The sequence below is a fragment of the Epinephelus lanceolatus genome, chromosome 20 (genome assembly GCF_041903045.1).
Source record: "Epinephelus lanceolatus isolate andai-2023 chromosome 20, ASM4190304v1, whole genome shotgun sequence".
In the NCBI taxonomy this organism is placed as follows: Eukaryota; Metazoa; Chordata; class Actinopteri; order Perciformes; family Serranidae; genus Epinephelus; species Epinephelus lanceolatus.
This window is the reverse complement of record NC_135753.1, coordinates 11,018,775-11,039,571: the sequence shown is the minus strand read 5'-3', so window position 1 is coordinate 11,039,571 and position 20,797 is coordinate 11,018,775. Positions and strand designations below refer to the sequence as shown.

The 20,797-nt window shown below is 40.7% G+C and overlaps 1 protein-coding gene across 1 annotated transcript in view; it reads right to left on the bottom strand.

Moving 5' to 3' along the window:
• LOC117265004 (cadherin-12-like) overlaps window positions 1-20,797 on the bottom strand; it is a 147,495-nt gene that overhangs the window by 23,354 nt on the left and 103,344 nt on the right. Inside the window, exon 7 of the mRNA XM_033639368.2 lies at window positions 4,081-4,334. Coding sequence (XP_033495259.1) covers window positions 4,081-4,334 — 254 coding nt within the window. The remainder of the gene's footprint in view (window positions 1-4,080; window positions 4,335-20,797) is intronic.

Below are 20,797 nucleotides of genomic sequence, written 5' to 3'. Positions count from 1 at the left end.
AGTTATTGATTTTTGGAGTTTACACTTTGCTGCAGTCAACCCTTTAGAGTCAACGTCCAACGTGGCTCTTCAGTGTGATTTGTGATACTACCTTTTTAGAGAGGCCAAAAGTTCAGTCTTTAAAACTCATTCAAACTTGAGGAAGCTCTTTAGAATCGGCCAACAATGCAGTATTCATGATGCCCTTTTGTTTCCCCAGCCAGAGATAACGCTGCTCTATACTGCTAAATAGCAGAATCAGTTGAGACTAAAGTCTAAAAGCATGATTCCCTATGCATGATGGGTCATTGGCTCTATTGTTTTGAAGTGAAGAATGCAAGGCTGCTCTCTGAAGGCTCACAAATGAACAATGTCAGCTGTGGTATTGATGAATATTTAAAGTGCTGGAGACAGAGTGGAGATAGACAGAATAGAGGGCATAAGCTTTCTGTTGTACAAATCTCTACTTCTTCCATTTCTTTGTTTTCTCCGGGATAAAATATTCATAATAAAACAACTTCTACCCATGCAACAGGTATTTCTGCGATCTGTGTTACGCCTAAGCAATACATCTTCGAAGAACCATTACTACAAAGCAATGTGCCTGAGCAACAGTAGCTCCTGTAATAGAGTTTAAAAACAAAGGGGTTCTCATGCATTTTTAAGAATGCACTCCTTTTGTCTTTGCCAATGACAGTCTATTGTTACCAGCCACTCAAGTTTTGTGCGTGTGTGCGGGTGCACAGCAAGACAGAAAGATTGAGAAAGAAAAAGACTTGCCCTGAGTATAAATCAGGAACCAAGCAAAGCATATCACATCTAAGAAACCAAGCAGTGATGTTTGAATATCCCACCTGATAATTGTCAAGGAGAGACCAATGCTCTACAGTACACTGCCTTGTAAAATTACTTAAGACCCTGGGGACATTTTGTTAGGCTAAGAATTTTGTTTGAGCAGAATTAATGTTTGAGTTAAATGAAAAACTATCGAAACATAAGAAACACTTTTTTTAATGTATAAATTAAAACAACAGAAACGAGTTTGCATTAATATTCATATTTCTCTACTTCGGTGGGGCTATATTGATACCCAAAGTTCTGCTTCTATTCTTATAAGCTGTCATGTTAAATTAAGATTGCATTCATTGTAACTGAACAATGTTTCCAATGTGTTATGTGCAAATTTTGGATTTAGTAATTACTGCGGTATAGCTAATGCAGGATGTGGGTAAAGATAAAAGCACGGGGACAGCTTCCTCTGTGCAACTTGGTCTATTTTAATTATGAAAGTTGTACCAATGAAGTCTTCATAAAAACATAATACATCCACCTCACTTTCCAGCAACACTAACAGGCAATGTGCACAGTGTTATGTAAAATAAGGACAACTGTAGAATATGAATAATTAGCATTAATTAAGTTATGTTAATCATCCCCCATCTACAAAATAAATCTCCACAAAAACATATCCCATCTTACTGTAGCTTCAGAGGAATGCATCCAACTGCGTGGAAACAGTTGGACACCCTGTTAAGGAAAAACTTTTTAAAGTGACAGCCAATTATATATTCTGCAAGGAAATTGCTTGAATATTTTAAGCCTAAGGGGGATAACCTTCACAGTATATATATGCATGCTTCCTTAAAATGAACAAAAGAAGGTGGTCGAATTTGTTCTTAAATGCATAATCTCATTGAAACAGGTGCTCTGAAACTGTGCCTCCAACAGGTAAAGATGCAACAATAAAACTGCCTGACTGGTTTAGAGATGACAGCATAATTCCCTTTGAAACTAACTCACTTTTTAGCCTGAAGAGCTGCGGTTTTAGGGATGTCAGCTGAAATTAAGCATTTATTCTAAGATGTCAGTTTGCAAAAGTTGAGGCTGTGAAGTTTCTTCTTAACTATGAGTTACATAGCAAAATGTTGATATTTTGTCATTACTGCAAACTGCATCGACTACGCATACATTATTCTAATGTCACAGACACTGAACTTAAGTGAAATTAAACTGTCCAGCTGCAAAAACAGCAGCTGAATTAATTGAAAGTGAAATTTCAATATAGTCTGATCAGTCATTATCAAATTATGCAAGATAATATCTGCACTCTAAAAATGACAGGTCAGATATCAGTCCCATTTTAAGAGTGCAGATGTCAGCTTCAGATATGCAAACACGGGGCCACTAATAAAGTTATTAAATTGCCTGTGTTGCATAACTTCTCCAACACGTCCTGAGCTGCCCAGAGATGCTGCCAGCAGAAGTTTACATGACAATGTCAAATGTTCTACATAGATTGATTAGTCCTCTGATGAGTAAAGCTGACAATACTCTCAAGATTAAAGCTGTGATGACATTGATGAATGGAGACCAGAGACATTGATAAATGGATTAGAGCTCTAAAACCTTCAATCACTGGCTGCAGTATCACAGTACTTCTCCCTCCTATAGCTCTTTTATCCCCCCGGGAGTAACGAGGGATATTTGGTTCGATAGTAAAGCCTCTCAAGATGAAGATGTGCAGCCAGAGCCAAGCCTACTTCATTCTCTATAAGTATTTACGCCAGAGTAAGATCCAGTCCTTTTGAATAATATACATAACACTTCTTTAAACTGTCAGTCACACTGACGGTCTTCCTTTACTTTGCCTTTTATCTTTTGACTGCTATCTACAGTGACGTTTTATCAGATGAAATATCTAATTTTTAACCAAAAGAATTTGACTTTATAATACTCACAAATAAACTCTATGCTGCACTTTAAGCAATCTGATGCCCCTTGAGTTTATTAAGCTCTATGAAGATTGGGATTTTGACTGTTTGTCAGGACTGTACCAAATGTGTGTGTTTTTTTTGTTTTTTTTTTCTTATTTATCTTTTTTTGTTTGTTTGTTTGTTTGTTTAGTTAGTTGGTTGGTTTTTAACACTCAAAGCTTCTGTTTTTTTTATAAATATATAAAAATCCTCTGACAAAATTCTCAATTTGAATATGTAAATTAATTGGTTAGGTTTTTTTTAGTTGTTTTTGTAATTAAATCACAACTTTTTAATTATGGTGCTGTAAGATTGCTGCTAGACTGCCCTATTAACACGGGTGCGTGCCTGTCTTTGTGTGCGGCAAGTGGGAGAGCAAACAGTTTTTTGATTGCAGTGAAAAATGTTGTTTTTGAAAGGCTAAACACCAAAAATATGGATCGTAGCAGAACATTTTGTTGGATAAAAACATTATGGAAATTACATCTATTACGTCTCTTATTTAAATACATTTCGACTCTGACTCAGCTCTCTGTAGTTAATGGAAATGTTTGGATCATAGTCCATACGCCACCACTGGAGTCTAATTCTACAAGTAGTATAATAATTTATTCATTCATTCATTTATTCATTTTCAATAACTGTTTATCCTGGTACCATGTCGTGGGTGTGCTGGAGCCTATCCCAGCTGTCATTGGGCGAGAGGATATAACCTGGACAGGTTGCCAGAATATCACAGGGCTGACACATAGAGACAGACAACCATTCACACTCACATTGACACCTACGGGCAGTTTAGAGTCACCAATTAACTTAACGTGCATGTCTGTTTGTTTGTGGGAGGAAGCTGGAGTACCCAGAGAAAACCCGCACTGACACAGGGGAACATGCAAACTTCATACAGAAGGGCCCCAGCCAGCCAGTGGATCTGAACCTGGAACCCTGAATACTAACGATATTAACAAAGCGTAATTATCTGCAACTGTGCAGAAATATTGGGTTTAAATTGAATGAAGAGATATGCAAGAGAAAAAAAACAACTGTGCGGCATTCAAATGCTGATTTAGAATTTGAACGTGAATGTTATGAATAAAACGTGAATTGTTCGGTATTCACCACAAAAACATGAGTATCCTGTAGAAAAACAATTAGCCATACCAATATGACGTTTTAGCCAAAGTGGAGCAAGGTGGTTGAGTGTAGATGTTTCTGGTTTTCAGTTTGATAGTTTCATGCAAGATTTGTAGCCACTTTGGTCAACTCTGATGAATGCATTTTGATATAAATACAACACAATGTACTAAAATGTAAAGTGTACATTGTTAAAGACAGGAGAGTTTAACTTTACCTGACTGGGCTGCCGCTGGCATCTAAATCCTGTGCCGTCACCGCTCCGATGATGGTGCCCGCGGGTGTGTCCTCGTACACATCCATCACATAGGAGGGCTTATTGAACACCGGGGGCTCATCCACATCCAAAACGTTAATCTTCACCGTTGCTGTGTCTTTGAAGGCCCCAAAGCTTTGAAATCGTGGATCCAGATGAGCATTGGAGGCATCTACCTTAAAGGTGTATGCCTTCTTGGTTTCATAGTCCAAGGGCTACAGAAAAAAAACAACAACAGAGAAGAGAGAGAGTAAAAGTTACTTTTACAGCAACAGTAAATTTTGAAATTATAATGGTGTCATGGTACAGCACATGTCAGCACTTCTGCTGTCTCTGTAGTATTCAGAGGGCAGTTGAAGCCATGCAGTAACTGTATATGAGCATCAGTTTGCCCTCAGTGTATTTTTGTTAGTGTAGTGTTTTCAAGGATGTGTAACTGCTATCAGATGTCAACATCAGCCTCCTCATATCCAGTACATTACAGTATTTGGGTGATTTCCAATGTTTATGTTGTCACTCAAAATACATGCAAACAGTGCTGTTCTCACCCGCCTGAAAAGCAGAACCAAACCAGTAAACAAACAGTTAAGACATCATAGGTTATGATTACACATATTTTTGCTGTTTAAATGACAGCTTGAATGACAGTCAATAGTAGGGTGGTACCTGCAGAATTTCATGTGAGCCATAGGTGTAATTTACACTGAGGATGCAGGAGACATGTCCCCACTACTTTTTGAAATGGACAATTTTGTCTCCATCACTTCATAAACCCAAAATATGTAACAAAAAAAAATAGAATAAAAGAAATGTTCTTGCACCAGGAAATGTTAATTAGCTTATGAGGCAGGCTAAGTTACCTGTGAAAATGGGGGTGTTTTCAAAACACCCCCTTGACAGAAAGCTGACACCATTTCCCTCAGTGGAAATGAAGCTTTTATTTACTTGTATTTCACAGATAAGAAACAATAAATTGTGAAGACAGTAAAGCCTCCACTAAAATAGCATTTGAAGTCGTGTGTGTGATTTATCCTTCAGGGATTTATACTTCGGGATTTATCCTGGCTCCATATGAATCTCCGCTCGTCACTAGGCTAATTTATACAATGTAAAATGGCATAGGCTGGCGCTAATAACGTTGCCATGTTGTATTTGTTTGGAAAACGTGTTTAGTATAAGACAGTTGTTTTGTTGGTGAATCTTGTGAGTTGTAATGGAGCCAAACTATGTGCTGTCACCTTTGTTAAGTGTTGCTGTTGTCCCTGGTTTTATATGAGAAGTGCAAAAGATCACTAGACGCTAGGCTAGTTTATACAATGTAAAATGCCATAGACTTGTGCTAATAACGTTAGCATGTTGTATTGGTGGGGAAATGTGTCCAGATAAAGACAAGTGTTTGTCTGTCAGTTCTGCGATTTATAGTGAAGCTGATTTGCGTACTTGTGTTTGACATTGTCGCTATTAAGCCATATTTAATGTGTGTTTTGAATCAACTAACTTTACAGCACTTAACACAGTCCTCCACCGCCAACTAGTGTTTTGGAGGTCTAACTGCAGACTGACACAGACACACCACGGCAGGAGTAGAAATAATGTGCAATTTTTTTTTTTTCCCACGACTAATCGATCAGTTGAAGATTAGGCTATGTGCAACTTCAGTCGACCAAGATTTTCTTTGGTTGGCTACAGCCCTACTATATAAGTCCTCAAAAAGGTTTTTGTCTTTATTTTTATTTTTTGAAATAGTCAGTAGCTATCTAAAACAAAATTGTATGCTAAGATAAAAAAATCTATAAATATAATGTAAATCCTATTCAACTAAATGATTCATTTCTTACTCTCTTTAATATTTTTGTCAGAAAGGCAGTGATAATTACTGGGTAATATGTATGTTGATGTTGTCCAATGTCAAGTCTCTATTTATGTCTAGGCAACGCATGCATTCACTAGGGCCTGTGTGAACTGGGGCCCGTCCTAACGTCCTTACACCACTTTTTGTACATATATGTTATGTTATAGAACTTTTTTGTATTTCGTATTGTAATTTTTCAACTCTATTTTTCAGCTCTTGAGGATTGCAGCCCTTCTCATATTTTTATGCATCTTAATGTGTCTATTGTAAAAACCAAAGCAAACTCCTTGTAGGCTTCTGATTTCTAACAAATTAGAATATGTGGAGAGAGGTTTGTTTGCACAATATGAAAACATTCAATGCAAGTGTAAATATACAAGAAACAAATGTAATGAAAGTCTAAAAAACAAAAACAAAATCCTCAGCCTGCTGATTCTGAAATGACCCAGGAGCATTAATATGCCGATCAGTAACTTTAACAAATTCTTCACATATTTTCTGCTTGCTTTGTTTTTCCCTCTCTCTCTGTTGACATGACAACACATAAAGTTTTCAAAGGTTCAGTTTGTATGGTTTAGGGGGATATATTGGACGAAATGAAATTTAATTTAATAAAGATGTATTCTTTAGTGCATAATCACAAGAAAATAAGAATTGTTGTGCATTATATCTATAGAGGGAGCAGGTCCTCGTCTATGTAGATGACCGTGTTGCACTGCTATGTTTCTAGAGTAGCCCAAAACAGCCAAACTGTAGACTGCCTGTTTTGTCTGTTTTCATGTCATCCACTGTAGTTAGCAGCCCCTCCTTGACGAGAATGGCTGAGAAACACTGATGTACAAAGACTTGCGTGGATTTCCTACTGAAACATGGCGTACGCTTAAATCCAGAAAACGTCGTACGCACAAAAATATCCAGATGTATGAATCTGTGCGTACACATGAATCCAAGTACATTTCCTTTGTACATCCCAATCAACGTGGAATTGAGCGCACATGTTGGAGTACCCGGCCCCTCCCTGTCCACGCCCCCATTTAAATATGCAAATCATATTTAAATGAACCCTGCACCTGAGATTCCCCTCTCTGCACGGTCAGAAAACTAAAACAAAAGAATGAGTAAGACGGGAAAAAAGACAAACTTCACAGAATGCGAATTGCAGACGCTCATTGAAGTGGAGGCGCACAAAAATGTACTTTTTGGCACGCTGTCCTCTGGCATCAATACTAAACGTAAGAGGAGTGAGTGGGAGACTGTGTGTGAGGCTGTCAATGCTGTGGGGACAGAAAAGCATACACACGCAGAATTCAAAAAGAAGTGGTCCGACATTAAGGTGGACGTGAAGCGGAGGAGGGCTGCCCACCGCCAAAGTGTGGCCAAAACAGGCGGGGGGACAGGAGAGGAGGAGCTCACCCCGTTTGAACAGAGAGTTGCCTGGGGTCAATTGAAAGCAGACAAATAATTATGTGAACTGGATTTACAGTTTCCATTTGTTAATTTTATACACCACTTACACAGATCACACACTACTGTTGTAAATGAATGCAGAAGTGCGCCGGGGAAAAGGTGTGGCTGATTAGGAAATGTCGCACTTTACGCACGGGTTTATTGACATGAGTACTTTACACACAGAGACAATCAGGGGCTTGTTAGAAAGCTCTGAAGCTGTAGTTTAACCAGCAAACAACAGCAAGTCACTAACTTTAACCACTGACTAGAACTGATGCTGTGAAGACAGGATAATATTTGGGGGCGCACATGCTCAGTGCGCATCATGGGGATTAATATTAGGACAATTAAACAAATAAATTATTTACTCACCAAGAAGCCACCCATCGCGCACAGTGCAAGCTAGTAGTCTGTTCCCAACCATGCTGTTACTCAGAATGTATGAATCGTGCGTTAAACCAAGCTACCTCGCCACAATGTTGATTAATTGCATTTGCGCATCACATATGATCTGTACATTGATCGAATGAAAATGCTTCCTGTTGACATAAACAACATTTCATCCGGTGATGGTGCTTTTATACTGTAGCTATGTGTGTGCAGTCGATAGCTCCGATAACGTTAGGAAAACTGGCTGTCGCTGCAAATTGCGCTTTAATGTTGGCCTGTTCAGCTGCATTGTATGGGACTTTGATATACCTGGCTGATATGCGGATAATTCCGTCCCACACAGCTGGCATGGCTCGGCTCAGGGTCGACTGGCACAGTCCCGATCGGTCGGCCAGCTCCCTCTGGAATGCCCCTGTTGCTAGGAACCCCAGTGTGGTCAGCACCTGTATGGCGCATGGCTCCTCGCTGTGTCGTGCTGCCGGCCGCAGCTCTGCGCACAGTTCCAGGAGGATTGCCCTCGGGAACCTAAAGCAGCTGATGAGCCAGTTGTCATCATGTGCCAGTGCCATCTGTCTCTGAACACACGCTCTCTTCGTATTGCGCCATTTACAAATCTTCTAATACTGCTAAAGCAGCCGTTGTTGTTAACGGTATTTTTGGCACCACTTTGCGCATGCTTTTATATCCACTCATCTAATTGCAGACACATGAGTGTGTTAATTGTTCATCAGTGTTAATTGTTCATGTTTCTCTGATGTGCACATCACTCTGAGGACTAATTGTTTTCAAATTTATTTATTATAACAGTTTCCCAGCATCACCTCTAAGTGTCGCCAAAGGATCAACAGCTGTAGAAACGTGCGTACGCCAGCCATGAAGTTGGCGTGAGGCGCTGCACATTTCCACGGTCATTTCACTCTTGATACATCTGAACTTTGCCGTGGAAAAGGACGTACGCCATATTTTTGTGCGTACGCACCCTTTGTACATGAGGCCCCTGGTCTGTTTGTTTTGGAGAGGAAGAGACCTTTGTGGATGATTTGGCACTTGGTAAAAACCTCCTGAACAATGACGACAGAAGGAACGCTAACCAAGTTTCAGCTGGTTGCAATCTGCAATCTTCACCATTAGATGCCACTAAATCTCATGAAATCTTACACACTGTTCCTTTAAAGTCCAGGGGAATATAAAATCAGCAAAATGAATTGTCACTGTCATGAAAACGCACATTTTTTAAAGAGGTTACTCCTTCAAACAAAAGACACAAAAGATGATGGTATGGACGATGGAGTAACTCATGCCAACATGTGTTGATTCAGCAGGGATAACAACCGATTTTGACCAACTGGATCTGAATGAGCCATTTGAATTTGATGACCGCCCGTATTTAATTGAACATGGAGTACACGGATGTACACGGATGCAGAGCTCATTGAAACTGAAGAGCGGACGAGGAGAGAGAAGGAGCAGTGTTACTTCAGTAGCACATATACTAAAATCGCAACAGACAGAGGAACATGTCCGAATCCAGCTAAAGGTAAACACGGACGTTCATTTCTCCTTTCCGTTATGTTGTCGGATAATTATACTAACAATCCAAGCCTATCTGTGTGAAAAAATGCACTTTTAGTGGACGTAGTTTCACGTTGTTTGACGCTGTCTGAGTGCCCTATTATTTAATATAGCGCGCGCTCACGGGCTGCAGGCAGGTCAGCCCTAGCTTTGTACTGGAGAAATGTCAAATATTGAACATCTTATCACTCATTTATACAAAAGTAGATCAGAAAATAGGGCCCAGGTTGAAAAAAACCTTAGGTCCCCTTTAACAGCTGCCAGCTATACAATTTTAATGGGCTGTTATTTCCCAACCTGCTGGGATTATCTGCTCTGACCTCATACCGATGATGCCCCCATTTCATTGCCTCAAATCACATACTGTATGTTGAAGACCGTTTCAAAATGTTTTTCCATCTGAGCCCTTATGTCCCCACCCACCACTTTTCAACACAGATTGACGCCCCTTGTGTAAGACACACAGTAGGTCCTGACCAGGTTAAGGTCTTGCCACCTCTGTGTGAGGCAGTCAAGCTGCACTTTCTTGGTTCAGCACAACTACGCCCCTTTACAAGACTTCTCCCGACAACGGCTTAGGGGTTCTTATGTTCTACCTCCTCAAGCTTCTGACATATCAGCTCAGGGTCAATTAGTCAGGCGAGGGGTGGAATCTGCATCCTCGGCATGTCTGCGGCTGAGGTGTAAACATCCGACAGCGGTGACACCCGTGTTCGTGCTTCTGCCTGTCTGCTGCCCTCTCATGTGTGACCGACCATACTTGGCGAGCTTGCATTCGGTCACGCTCTACTGGCCTGGAGTCACATGAGAGACATTCCTTTCGGTGTATTTCAAATTGACTAACATGTAACCACCAAGGCAGCAATGCTATCTCCTTGCCCCAGGACTTGGGCTTCTCTGGCATGTTGTTCTGAAACACGCCGAGTGAAAACAGCTGGTAATGGCACAGGGCAATGTTCTTCTGTACAGACAGTCAAAGTGAGAGGGGAGGTGCACTGGTGGATGTGGTGGATGATTTTTTTTTTTTTTTTTTTTTTTTTATTAATGGGAAAAGAAATATGACCAGTCATCTGTCCAAATTAAATGCACATGAATTAGCGATCCAATTAGAGTCCAACCACTAGAAATGATCAGAGGCTGTGCAATCATGATTTCACAGTGATAGCAGATGCTTCTCAAGCCCTCTGTCTCTCCTCCATCTCCATGGTTTCACAGTCTTGCTGCTACAGCAGGTGTCCGTAAAAAGAAGGAAAAAAAAGAGAGCTATGTGAAGGCAAGCCAATCTGAAAGCAATCATTGACCATCAACCAGCATGATTGGTTTGATTACAGTGCGCCAGATGCAACTGGCTAGGCACAGCTATAAGATCCCTCAACAGGAAATACACTCTGTCCCTTTCAATCTCTTTCAAGAAGTGACAACACTGAGAAGACCAGGCTCCCTGAAGCAACAGTCACGTATAAAAAATGGAATTCGTTGCGGGTGTCATTCAAATGCTGATCCCTACAATCAAACTAAAAGACTTCTTGCCAACTTACACCTATAAAGTAGCCTGAAATTTACAGCAATCATTATTTCAGTTTACTGAGCTGGTTCCTGTGAATTGTTAGAAATCCGCTTCAAAAGGAACTCGATGTACTTTGCCTCTCAAAGTGTGAGCCTAAGACATGGGAATAAATGCATCAATAGTGTAATTAACATTCGCATACTATTATTTAGAGTTTATGTGATTCAAAAGCAGCCTGAAAAAAGCAAAGTAAATAAAATACAAATAAATAAATACCTAAGAGGCCCTCTTGTACTTTACATCATATTGTGCCTGCACCACCACATGTAGACAGCCATGCATAGCTCAGCTGAAATACTGGCACAGGTGTAGGAGGAGGAGAGAAGGCGATGCTGGGGAGGCGCACAGCAGGAGGTGTACACCAGGCCTCATTAGCCAGAGTCTCACTGGGGAACGGGGAGAAGCGTTGCTTTCCATCTCAACATGCTGCATCACCACAGTTAAGACAGAGGCTTGAACTCTCGCCCTTTATAACTGTCTAATTTCATGTAATCCCCCGCTAGCCCAAGACACAGACTTGGGGAGTGTGATGGGGAAATGCTCTTTTCACACAGACTTAGCAATTTTGACACAAATCTCAAGTACAACTGGCATCCTGAAGTCACACTTGTCAGATCACTGTGCATAAATAATGTGCTACATTTAAAACAGTTGAGCATGGCAAATATACAGGTGCAGGTGAGTTCAATGGTAAACGTGACTGGTTTGATAAGATATTTTAAGACTTTAGTGATTCATAAAGTTAACTTTACAGCATCAGACTCATACTTTGTTTACTTGCTACAACTCTAAATTTCTGGCAGGCTAATTCAGCATTACAAAAACAAAATTACATATTTGGTCAAAACTCAGTTAAGACTGGTTTGTTATACTCTGGGCTCTGAAACAGCAATACTCAACTATTGCACAACTGCAGATAACAGGAATTCGTTGGCCAGTTAATACACAATAAATAATATTATTTATCAGTTTAAATAATAAATGAATTGCTTGTTTTCACCTTTCCACCTTTTCTGTCCTCACTCATCTTTGCCAAGAGGCAAATCCAGTCACAGCAGCCTCGCACAGGTCAGGTGTACGCAGCGGCGTCTCTAGGATTTGAGAACATTCCGGACTTTGCCCAGAATCATGTTGGAGAGTCCGTGAGATCCCCCCTGGACTATTTTTTTATAAACAAACTTTATTTTGATGTGTTTTTATGCACTCTGACATTTTGCTTACATTCAGAGTACAAAAACCCCCACTGTGAATTACAAAATGGAAGGCGGCCCATGGGCTGTAAGTTGAGAATGACTGTTCTAGAAGTTGCCGTAAAGCTTCTGGCACCCTCTGTCACAGAGGGACAGCCAAATAGACAACTAAAACTAGAGTGGTAACAACTAAAAGTCAGCTGGTGAGATAGCCACGATTAGCTTTAGCTCACTGAATCTAAATTCATTCACGTTTTTTTTTTTTTTTTTTTCCCCCCACAGAAGTTATCATCATCCTGGTTCCCTCTTAAGAAAGCCTATGGGATTTACCCAATGGATTAAAATAAGCTTTGTGGCAAACAAGCATGTATTTTTGAAGCATAGATGCAATAACCAAAAGAAAAAAATCTAACATTAGGCTATAAACAATCTACACTACAGTCGCATGACTAATGTCGCCATATAAACAGGTGAATTATTAAAAAAAAAAAACTCCCCTGTACTGCTGTCATGAATGTTGAAATAAGCATGAGAGACCAAAACATTATCCTCTACCAGGCTGTAAACATGTTTATTTCTGTTGTAAAGTTGGGCATTTTTACATGGGTGTCTATGGGGATTTAGTGTTTTTGAGCCAGCCTCAAGTAACCATTGAACGAACTGCAGTTTTTCACACGTCCACATTGGCATTATTTTTCCACTACGGAGGTTGTCACTTGAGTCTCACCTAGCCTACTGTTAACAACTGCCTTTTTCAAGACACATAAAAGCTTCAAAATACACAAATTGGGTATATACTGTTATACTTAATGCCGTAGAACAAAACATGACGATCTCTTAAAGGGATAGTACACCCAAAAATGAAAATTCAGCCATTATCTACTCACCCATATGCCGAGGGAGGCTCTGGTAAAGTTTTAGAGTCCTCACAACACTTACGGAGATCCGAGGGGGGAGTGGGTAGCAGCACAACTGCACACCTAATTGCTGACAGTGACCCAGATTAAAACATCCAAGAACACAGAATTGAAACCATAAAATATCTCCATACTGCTCGTCCGTAGTGATCCAAGTGTCCGGAAGCCCCGACATAAAAAGTTGTTTGGAAAAACGTAATTTGAACTCTATTTTTAGCCTCATTGTAGCCTGTAGCTCTGACTGCCTCTCTGTGGACCGTGCTCACGTGTGCGCGCGAAACCGGCGAAAGCATGTGAACACACATGAAGGTCTCGCGCAAGCGCGCACACGTCAGCGTAGTGTACACAGAGGCAGTTAGAGCTACAGGCTACAATGAGGCTAAAAACAGAGTTCAAATGACGTTTATCCAAACAACTTTTTATGTCGGGGCTTCAGGACACTTGGATCACTACGGACGAGCAGTATGGAAATACTTTGTGGTTTCAAATATGTGTTCTTGGATGTTTTAATCTGGGTCGCCGTCAGCCATTAGGTGTGCAGTTGTGCTGCTACCCACTTCTCCCTCGGATTTCCGTAAGTGTTGTGAGGACTCTAAAACTTCACCAGAGCCTCCCTCGGCATATGGGTGAGTAGATGATGGCTGAATTTTTTTGGGTGCACTGTCCCTTTAAGCTTGTGTTAGCCACAGACTATATTTCAGGCATCTAACCAAAAATCCACTGACTTCAAGACGAGGGAACCAGGAGTGGTAAAATGCTTACTCAGTCATGTACCACTCTGTTTCGTCATAAATTGGTTAAATCCAATCGCTGAGGAAATAACAGCTAAACTCCTGCTAATGCTAACTAGCTTAAAAACCTAGCAAAAAAGAAGGCTTGCAAACAGAGACAATACAATGAACACAGAACTAGAAAAAAATCTAAATAAGGTTTCCAGAACAAGTTCACTAAAACAAATGAAAGACAAAATATTAACAAAACATTCTGGTAGTTCTGGTAGAGTGTCGTATCTAAATGTCTTTAGGTATTTAGCAGATTCTTCTGTCGAGTCATCTGGGGGTAAAAAATCAGCCTACAAGACATAAAATGGCGGCCTTTACTGCTTCACTGCTTCTGTAGTCACTGCTTGCCAAAGTTAATGATATAAATATCAACATGCAGCCACAATTTATCAGATGGTGTTACTACTGTGAAAATCAGTTGATCTGATGCCTTGCTTAGCTGTCGCAAATAAGCTGACAGTATCAACAAACTCGAACAGATCATTTTCTCTATTTGCCAAGGAGCTGAGTTCCTCAAATATAGCCACTAGAGGGCATGTTATATGACCTGAAAAGTCTGTACTGATAGACATCACACATCTATGTCAGATGATTTTGCACAATTATTTAACTCATACCGCTTTACTCAGTTAATTTGACATATTTATCTGTTCATAAAGTATGTGATCAAGACTGAAAGGTTTTGCCAGTTAAGGTACTCATTAAGTAGTAGCAAAAAAGGAGTGACGATGTTGGAACAAATTGCAGTTAATTTCCTCAGCAGATGGAGGAGAGAGAAGCCTTGCTGACACCCATGGAACAATGCATGGACAGGCATATGATTAACTGTCAAGCAAATCCTGCAGATTAATTTACATATTCCGGTTTGGGTGTAAAACAGTGATGTTGAGAGCTTTACTGCCTTTTTAATGTGTCTGAGACTCACTATGGCCCAAGTATGTCTGGGATATCTGTTGTTAAATAGGAATAAAATGAGGCCAGGAGGGGGTAATGAGAAACTCTGAGTTAATGAGAAGACGTGCTAATGTGTCAACGCTTAACTTGGGGAGAATCAAATCAGATCTGGAGGCCATAGGGGAAATTTCCCAGGAAGGAAAAACGGCCATTCATTCTCTGACTGCATGTATCATTTTGCGTTTTTTCCCCCCCCTTCCTCGAAGATGACCTACTTATGCGCTCAGAACCAGCGCTGTATGAGTCAGTATTACCCATATCCACACATATATTATCCTAAAACAAGTTGCACACACCTATGCATGTTCAATTACACATTTGAAGTGTCTCATTATCGCTTCAGTTGTTATGCACCTTTTTATGGGTTACTGCGGACACAACAAGGAAGTGTATCAACGGAGGAATTTGTAAGGAGGACAGACCGAGTTCCTCTCATGTCAGTGCTGCTGCTCTTCAACATCACAACAGAACACACTTGAAATTCTAGACATGGTGCTGCGCCCTTTGATATGTAAATGTGCACCTTCATTGCACTGGCAGTGATACTGAATGAAGGAACTTTTTTTTCTTGCCAATTGAACCTGTTATGTTCCAAGGGAATTTGTTAATTTAGAACAGGGGACTAATCAAGGCATCACAGTCTCACAGGTACAGTATAATGCTTCAAACACCGGAAAAAAAGCCATTACATTGTCACATTTACATGTGTGAATACTGAACAATGAATGTGCTTGTTGACGATCTATATCGAGATATGATAAGAGGAAATCCATAAGCTGAAATCTGTTCCTCACTCGATACTTAGGTCTGTTTCTGGTCCCTCCCCCACATCTTGTTCCCGCAGTGTAAAGTGTTAGTTGCAGCTGTTTTTTTCAGCTTGGTGGTTATTTTGGGGATGGGAGAAGCAGGATGACATGCATATTGAATAGGTTCTCAGTTTTCTTTGTGTGTTCAGTTCAGTATTACAATAGCAGAGTTCAATACTACCTCAGCTATGTTTGCCCAATAATATGGGGGACGGTCTAATGCCAGCACTCATGGGTAAATCCAGCCTTTCCCCTTGAAGAATCATTATCACAGCACAGTGAGTCATTAGCAGCCTGATTTCATTTGTTTGTGCTGAACACAGGTATTACCTGAAGAGGACGAAGATTAAATGGGGTGAAAAAATACAGCAAATGTTGTTTAATCTATGATATGCAGAGCAGTCTTAAATCCATTTACCGCAGTATTATATATTTACAATACCACTTATGAATCATTAACACCTCCTCACATGATTTATCCTCTGAGAGTAAATCAAAGCTAAGCCAAACATGCCCAGAATATCACACATTAAATAATTGCAGCCGTATGAGCCAACACATTGCTCCAAACAGCAACATTAGGCCATGTCTGGATACTGAATTCTAGTGAGGCCAAACCCTCCTGATCCCACATGACAGCACCAATTATCTGACAGTTAAAAATTTGCATGTTGGGTCATTTCTTTGGTTAGTGCAAAGATAGCAGTATCGTTAGAAAACACACTTCAGGCATCCATTGGTACCAACCATGGCATGATAGCTCGTTGGGAAGTGGGCTAAATAACACTCCTAAGTTAGGCTAAATTTTGGCGATGGAAAAACCGGCAAGGAGGGCTCTTGAACTCGAACCTAAATGAACATGGGTTCTATGGGTACCCACGAGTCTTTCCTAAACTTGAGAGGGCTTGTTCCCAGTAAATATTTTGTTCCTTACAATCAATGTACTTCTTCAAATTACAGCTGAATACTTGTCTTTTAAGGCCAGGTATATATATATATATATATATATATATACATGACAGATTCAAACAGGGTTGTTGTGACATGGATATTACTGACTAGGCCTACTGGGCAGAGTTCTAGGGGCCCCCTGACCTGTGCAAAATGTCACTCATATTACCAACCAGGAATAGACTCAAAATTACCACAAAGAAACACAAAAAGACCACAATGAGATGCAAAGAGACGAGCAAAACAACCTCAAAGACCACATAAAATTACCTCAAGGGACACAAAACCACAAAAAGATGCCTAACAACTTAAGTAAGATGCAAACCAGCACCAAAAAAACAGAGGCAAAACCAACACAAAGTCTGTGTGGTTCGCACGTATGTAGGAGAGGTGGTGGGGCCTCTTGCATATCTGTGCCCAGGAGCTCATTGTCTAATTGTCCGCCCATGGTCAGGGAAATTTAGATGTAGCTTTTGGTTTTAGTGTGCTGCCCCAAGATTTTCAGTGGCCCCATCTGGCTACTCTCATGAAAAAACTTCCAGAGGCACCACTAGGTTGCAGTAAGCACTAATAGTTCTAACAATGCCCAATAAGCTAAATACAGTATTTTTGGGATGCAAAGCCGCTTCAAGGTTAAAATTCCACAGAGATTCTGGGATAAACAATTATGATGCAGTGGTTTGAGTCTGGCCTGACATCTCTGTTGTTGTGAATGAGTGACTTCTTTATAAGGTCACCACAGTCATTGACTGACAGTTCAGCAAGACTCGGCCATGCAGAAGAATGCTAAAGACCTCTAGCCACCATTGTGCCATAAGCAGTCAACTGACCACAGAGCACAATGAGCTTATCATCAGCAGAGAAAAGCTTACATGCCCCAGAGAGCGATTTGATGTCGCTCTGAATACCAGGGGGTCCTAACACTGTGGAGAGGAGAATGCTCACTTTATTGTGCTGCCATCAGTCACATCGGTTTGTGTCCTTGGCTGCCTCGGAGCATCTCCATCCCCCCAGTACTCACAACAGTGGAGTGCCATCTGAGAGCCTTGCCAGCAGCCCTGTCCACACTGCAGTGGAGTAGAGTGACTGTGAAAGACTCGCACTGCCACTCTTAATAGGACAGGGTTAGCCATGGGATGAGCCCCGGGACGCTAGTTTAATCTATTACACCCACGCCTCCCCAGGCCACCGGAGAGAAGGCATTTCATCGACTCCAAGCACCACCTCAGTTGCCTCTTTGTCACTCTCCCTCCTCTTTTTCTCCCTTTGAACACCTTCGCTCGTGTACAGCACATGCATAACCAGACGTACACAACGACACACACACATTGCCCCCTGCTTGGTTGCTTGGTAAGATGTTATTCATCTGGGCACCTGCATCTCCCGTTGTTCTCAGGTATTGTTTCCTTCTTTTCCCTTTCTTTCGACTCCTTTCACACCAGGGCTGAAAATAACTAATTTCACCTCCCACTGGAACATTCAGCACTATAATCAATAGATTAGTTTCAACTCTGTCTGTGAGCAAGGCTCGGTTGGTATCATGCAGCCGGATGAGCTCTAAATGCTTTCAGTTTTAAGCTATAAAATAATGCAATTACCCCGTTGCAATTTAGAGATCACATATATGGTTTTCACAATGTAAGGACGTTTTGTTATTTTGCAATACAAGGATGTGTCTTTGTTTGAGGTGAGCTGTAAACTCAAGCCCTTTGTGTTCTTTAGTATTCAACTAACATTCCTCACTGTTTTCTGGCCTTCAGTCAAGTTAGCAGTTTGTTCATTACTTTTGTCATTTAACCATTACTTTTTTTTTTACTGCCTGCTAGTATCTCATCAAGACTGAAAGGCAGTAACAGTTCTCATTCTCTGAAATGATTTACTGTTCAAACAGTCCAGTAATGACATTTCTGATAGAGAAATTAGACTGCAGTCACTGTCTGACTTTAGTGAAATTAAGTCCTTAATTGATGGCAGGAAGGATGAAAAGGGTTTCTTGCCTCAATACAGCCAGCGGCTATGACTTTAAGGGTCTAAATAGGGCCACATTTATGCTAAGGCAATCTAGGCAATTAGCTGCATTTGTTTTGTATGCAAATGTTTATCAGTTGTGCGCGCTGTTGGTGACAAGTTCTTTTCTTAAATGCCACGCAGCACTATAACATTAATCACTTGAACGTGCTGTTCTTTGGAAGTGGGAGAAAAAAGTCATCTCATGCGAGCTGGATCAATCATTGACCGCTTTTCCTGGACTGTTACTCGATTATAACAAAATCTTGAAACAAATCAGTTTGCTGTGGTAAACCAGCGACATACTTGTATAATACCTCAAAATGTCAAACTGGTCTGGAATCAGTGTCCCAGTTATCCAACATATAGTTTTTTTTTTTTACATTTACAATGATCTGTCTCCCTTTACTGTTCTGAACCTGTCAAACTGTCTCTTTCTGTCTGTGTCCACGGTGCTGAAACATTTAACATACTTTCTGGCTATGTCAGAGATCTCTCCCTTGTCTCTCTCTCATCCACCACTCCTTATATAACAGACACGATAAAAACTCGTTTTTTATCATAAGTGACAAGCAGTGTTGTACTACTGTTATTTTTTCATCTATAACATGGCACATGATGAATAATGTGAAAGTTACCAAAAACCAAAATGAGCTGCAATTATGTTACACTTTTCAGCCTGTTGTATTCCCAGGGTGTAAAATACAGCAGCTTGGTCACACCGGCCATCCAATTCCAATGCACAAGGCACCTTTAGCGACTTGAGACGCACCACACATTCAAGTAATGATGATGGATGTCGTCCAAGAGGGGCAGGAGGGAGGGCCAGTGGATGAGACAAACAAGCACAGGACTTTCACCCAGGGGACTGCTGTATGTTTCCCATGTGAACTCAAAGCCAGTTCTGTTGAATTTTCTTCAATAATGTCACATAGTTAAAGACACATGACACACTCATAAAGTTACTTAACAAGCTCACTTGTTTTAACCCAAACAATGATATTTTTTCTAAACCTAAACAAGTAGCTTTATTGCCTACACCGAAAGTAGATTTAGTGACAAAACCTACGTTTGCTGTAAACACAGATGTTTACTCTGAAACGATACTGTGCATGTAACCAAGCAACAACCTCTGGAGCTGAAAAATGAAGCCAAAGTGCCAATAATTGCAGTTACTGGAATGGCCAGTTGAGGTTGGTTGCGGAAGTCAACCAATCCCCATAGACACCAATGTTAAAATGCCCAACTTTACAGTGGAAATAAAAATGTTAACAGCCTGGTACAAAATATGGTTTTGGTCTCTATAACTAATTTCCATTTGATGACAACTGTACAGGGGTTAAATTTATAGAACTTGCCTGTTTACATATTCTTAAGGCTTAAAATTGCATGTATTTGAGGGCAGGGTCACATTGAGTGACAAGCTGTCTGCCAATAGCGTCCTAGGCTTCTCAGCCAGATCCACCCCTTACTTCTCCACAGTGCCAGCTTCTTGCCCAAATATGGTCTTTTCTGTCTTCAAAAAACCAAGATGGTGACTGGCGAAATGCTGAACTTGATGCTCCCAAACTGGAGTCTACAAACCAATGGGTGATGCCACCATAGCTACATCCATTATTTCTACAGCTTGTGCATGTAACAAGAGGAAAATGACAGGCTATCCCTAAGTGTCCAAAAATGATAATATAGGGTTGTCTAGGGAATCAATTTAAAGCATAGGGCCACTGAACAAGCTGCCATAATTGACAAGTTGAGAGAAAATGTGTTGTACTTTTCCACCTTAGATGGACAAAGTGCTTTACATTGATTCCCCAGGCCTTACCACTGGGAGCAATTGGAGGACATATGGACAGGAGAAGCCAGGGATCAAACTATAACAAACCACAAACGAAAACAACAATATTTTCTAGTTATTTTCTATGATCATAATTAACCTCTATTAAATATTTTACTATTAGATGCTAGATCAAAGCAGTGTTTGAGGTATACCTGCAGCAGCTTGCACTACACAAGGCACCTGTACTTCTCTACAATGTTTTTTGAACCCCTCTGACACTCTGGGGCAATGGATTTGGAGGCAGTGCCAGAGGTCTGCAGCAAACACTCTTTATTCAATGCACTGTGGCGGCTGGGGGCATTCAGTTTGTACAGTGAGGAGATAGGCCTGTATTAAAATGGATTCCCTGAGTGTGAGCCAGCAAACATTATGCCACACATGCTGTCATTAAACAATGCCGTTCC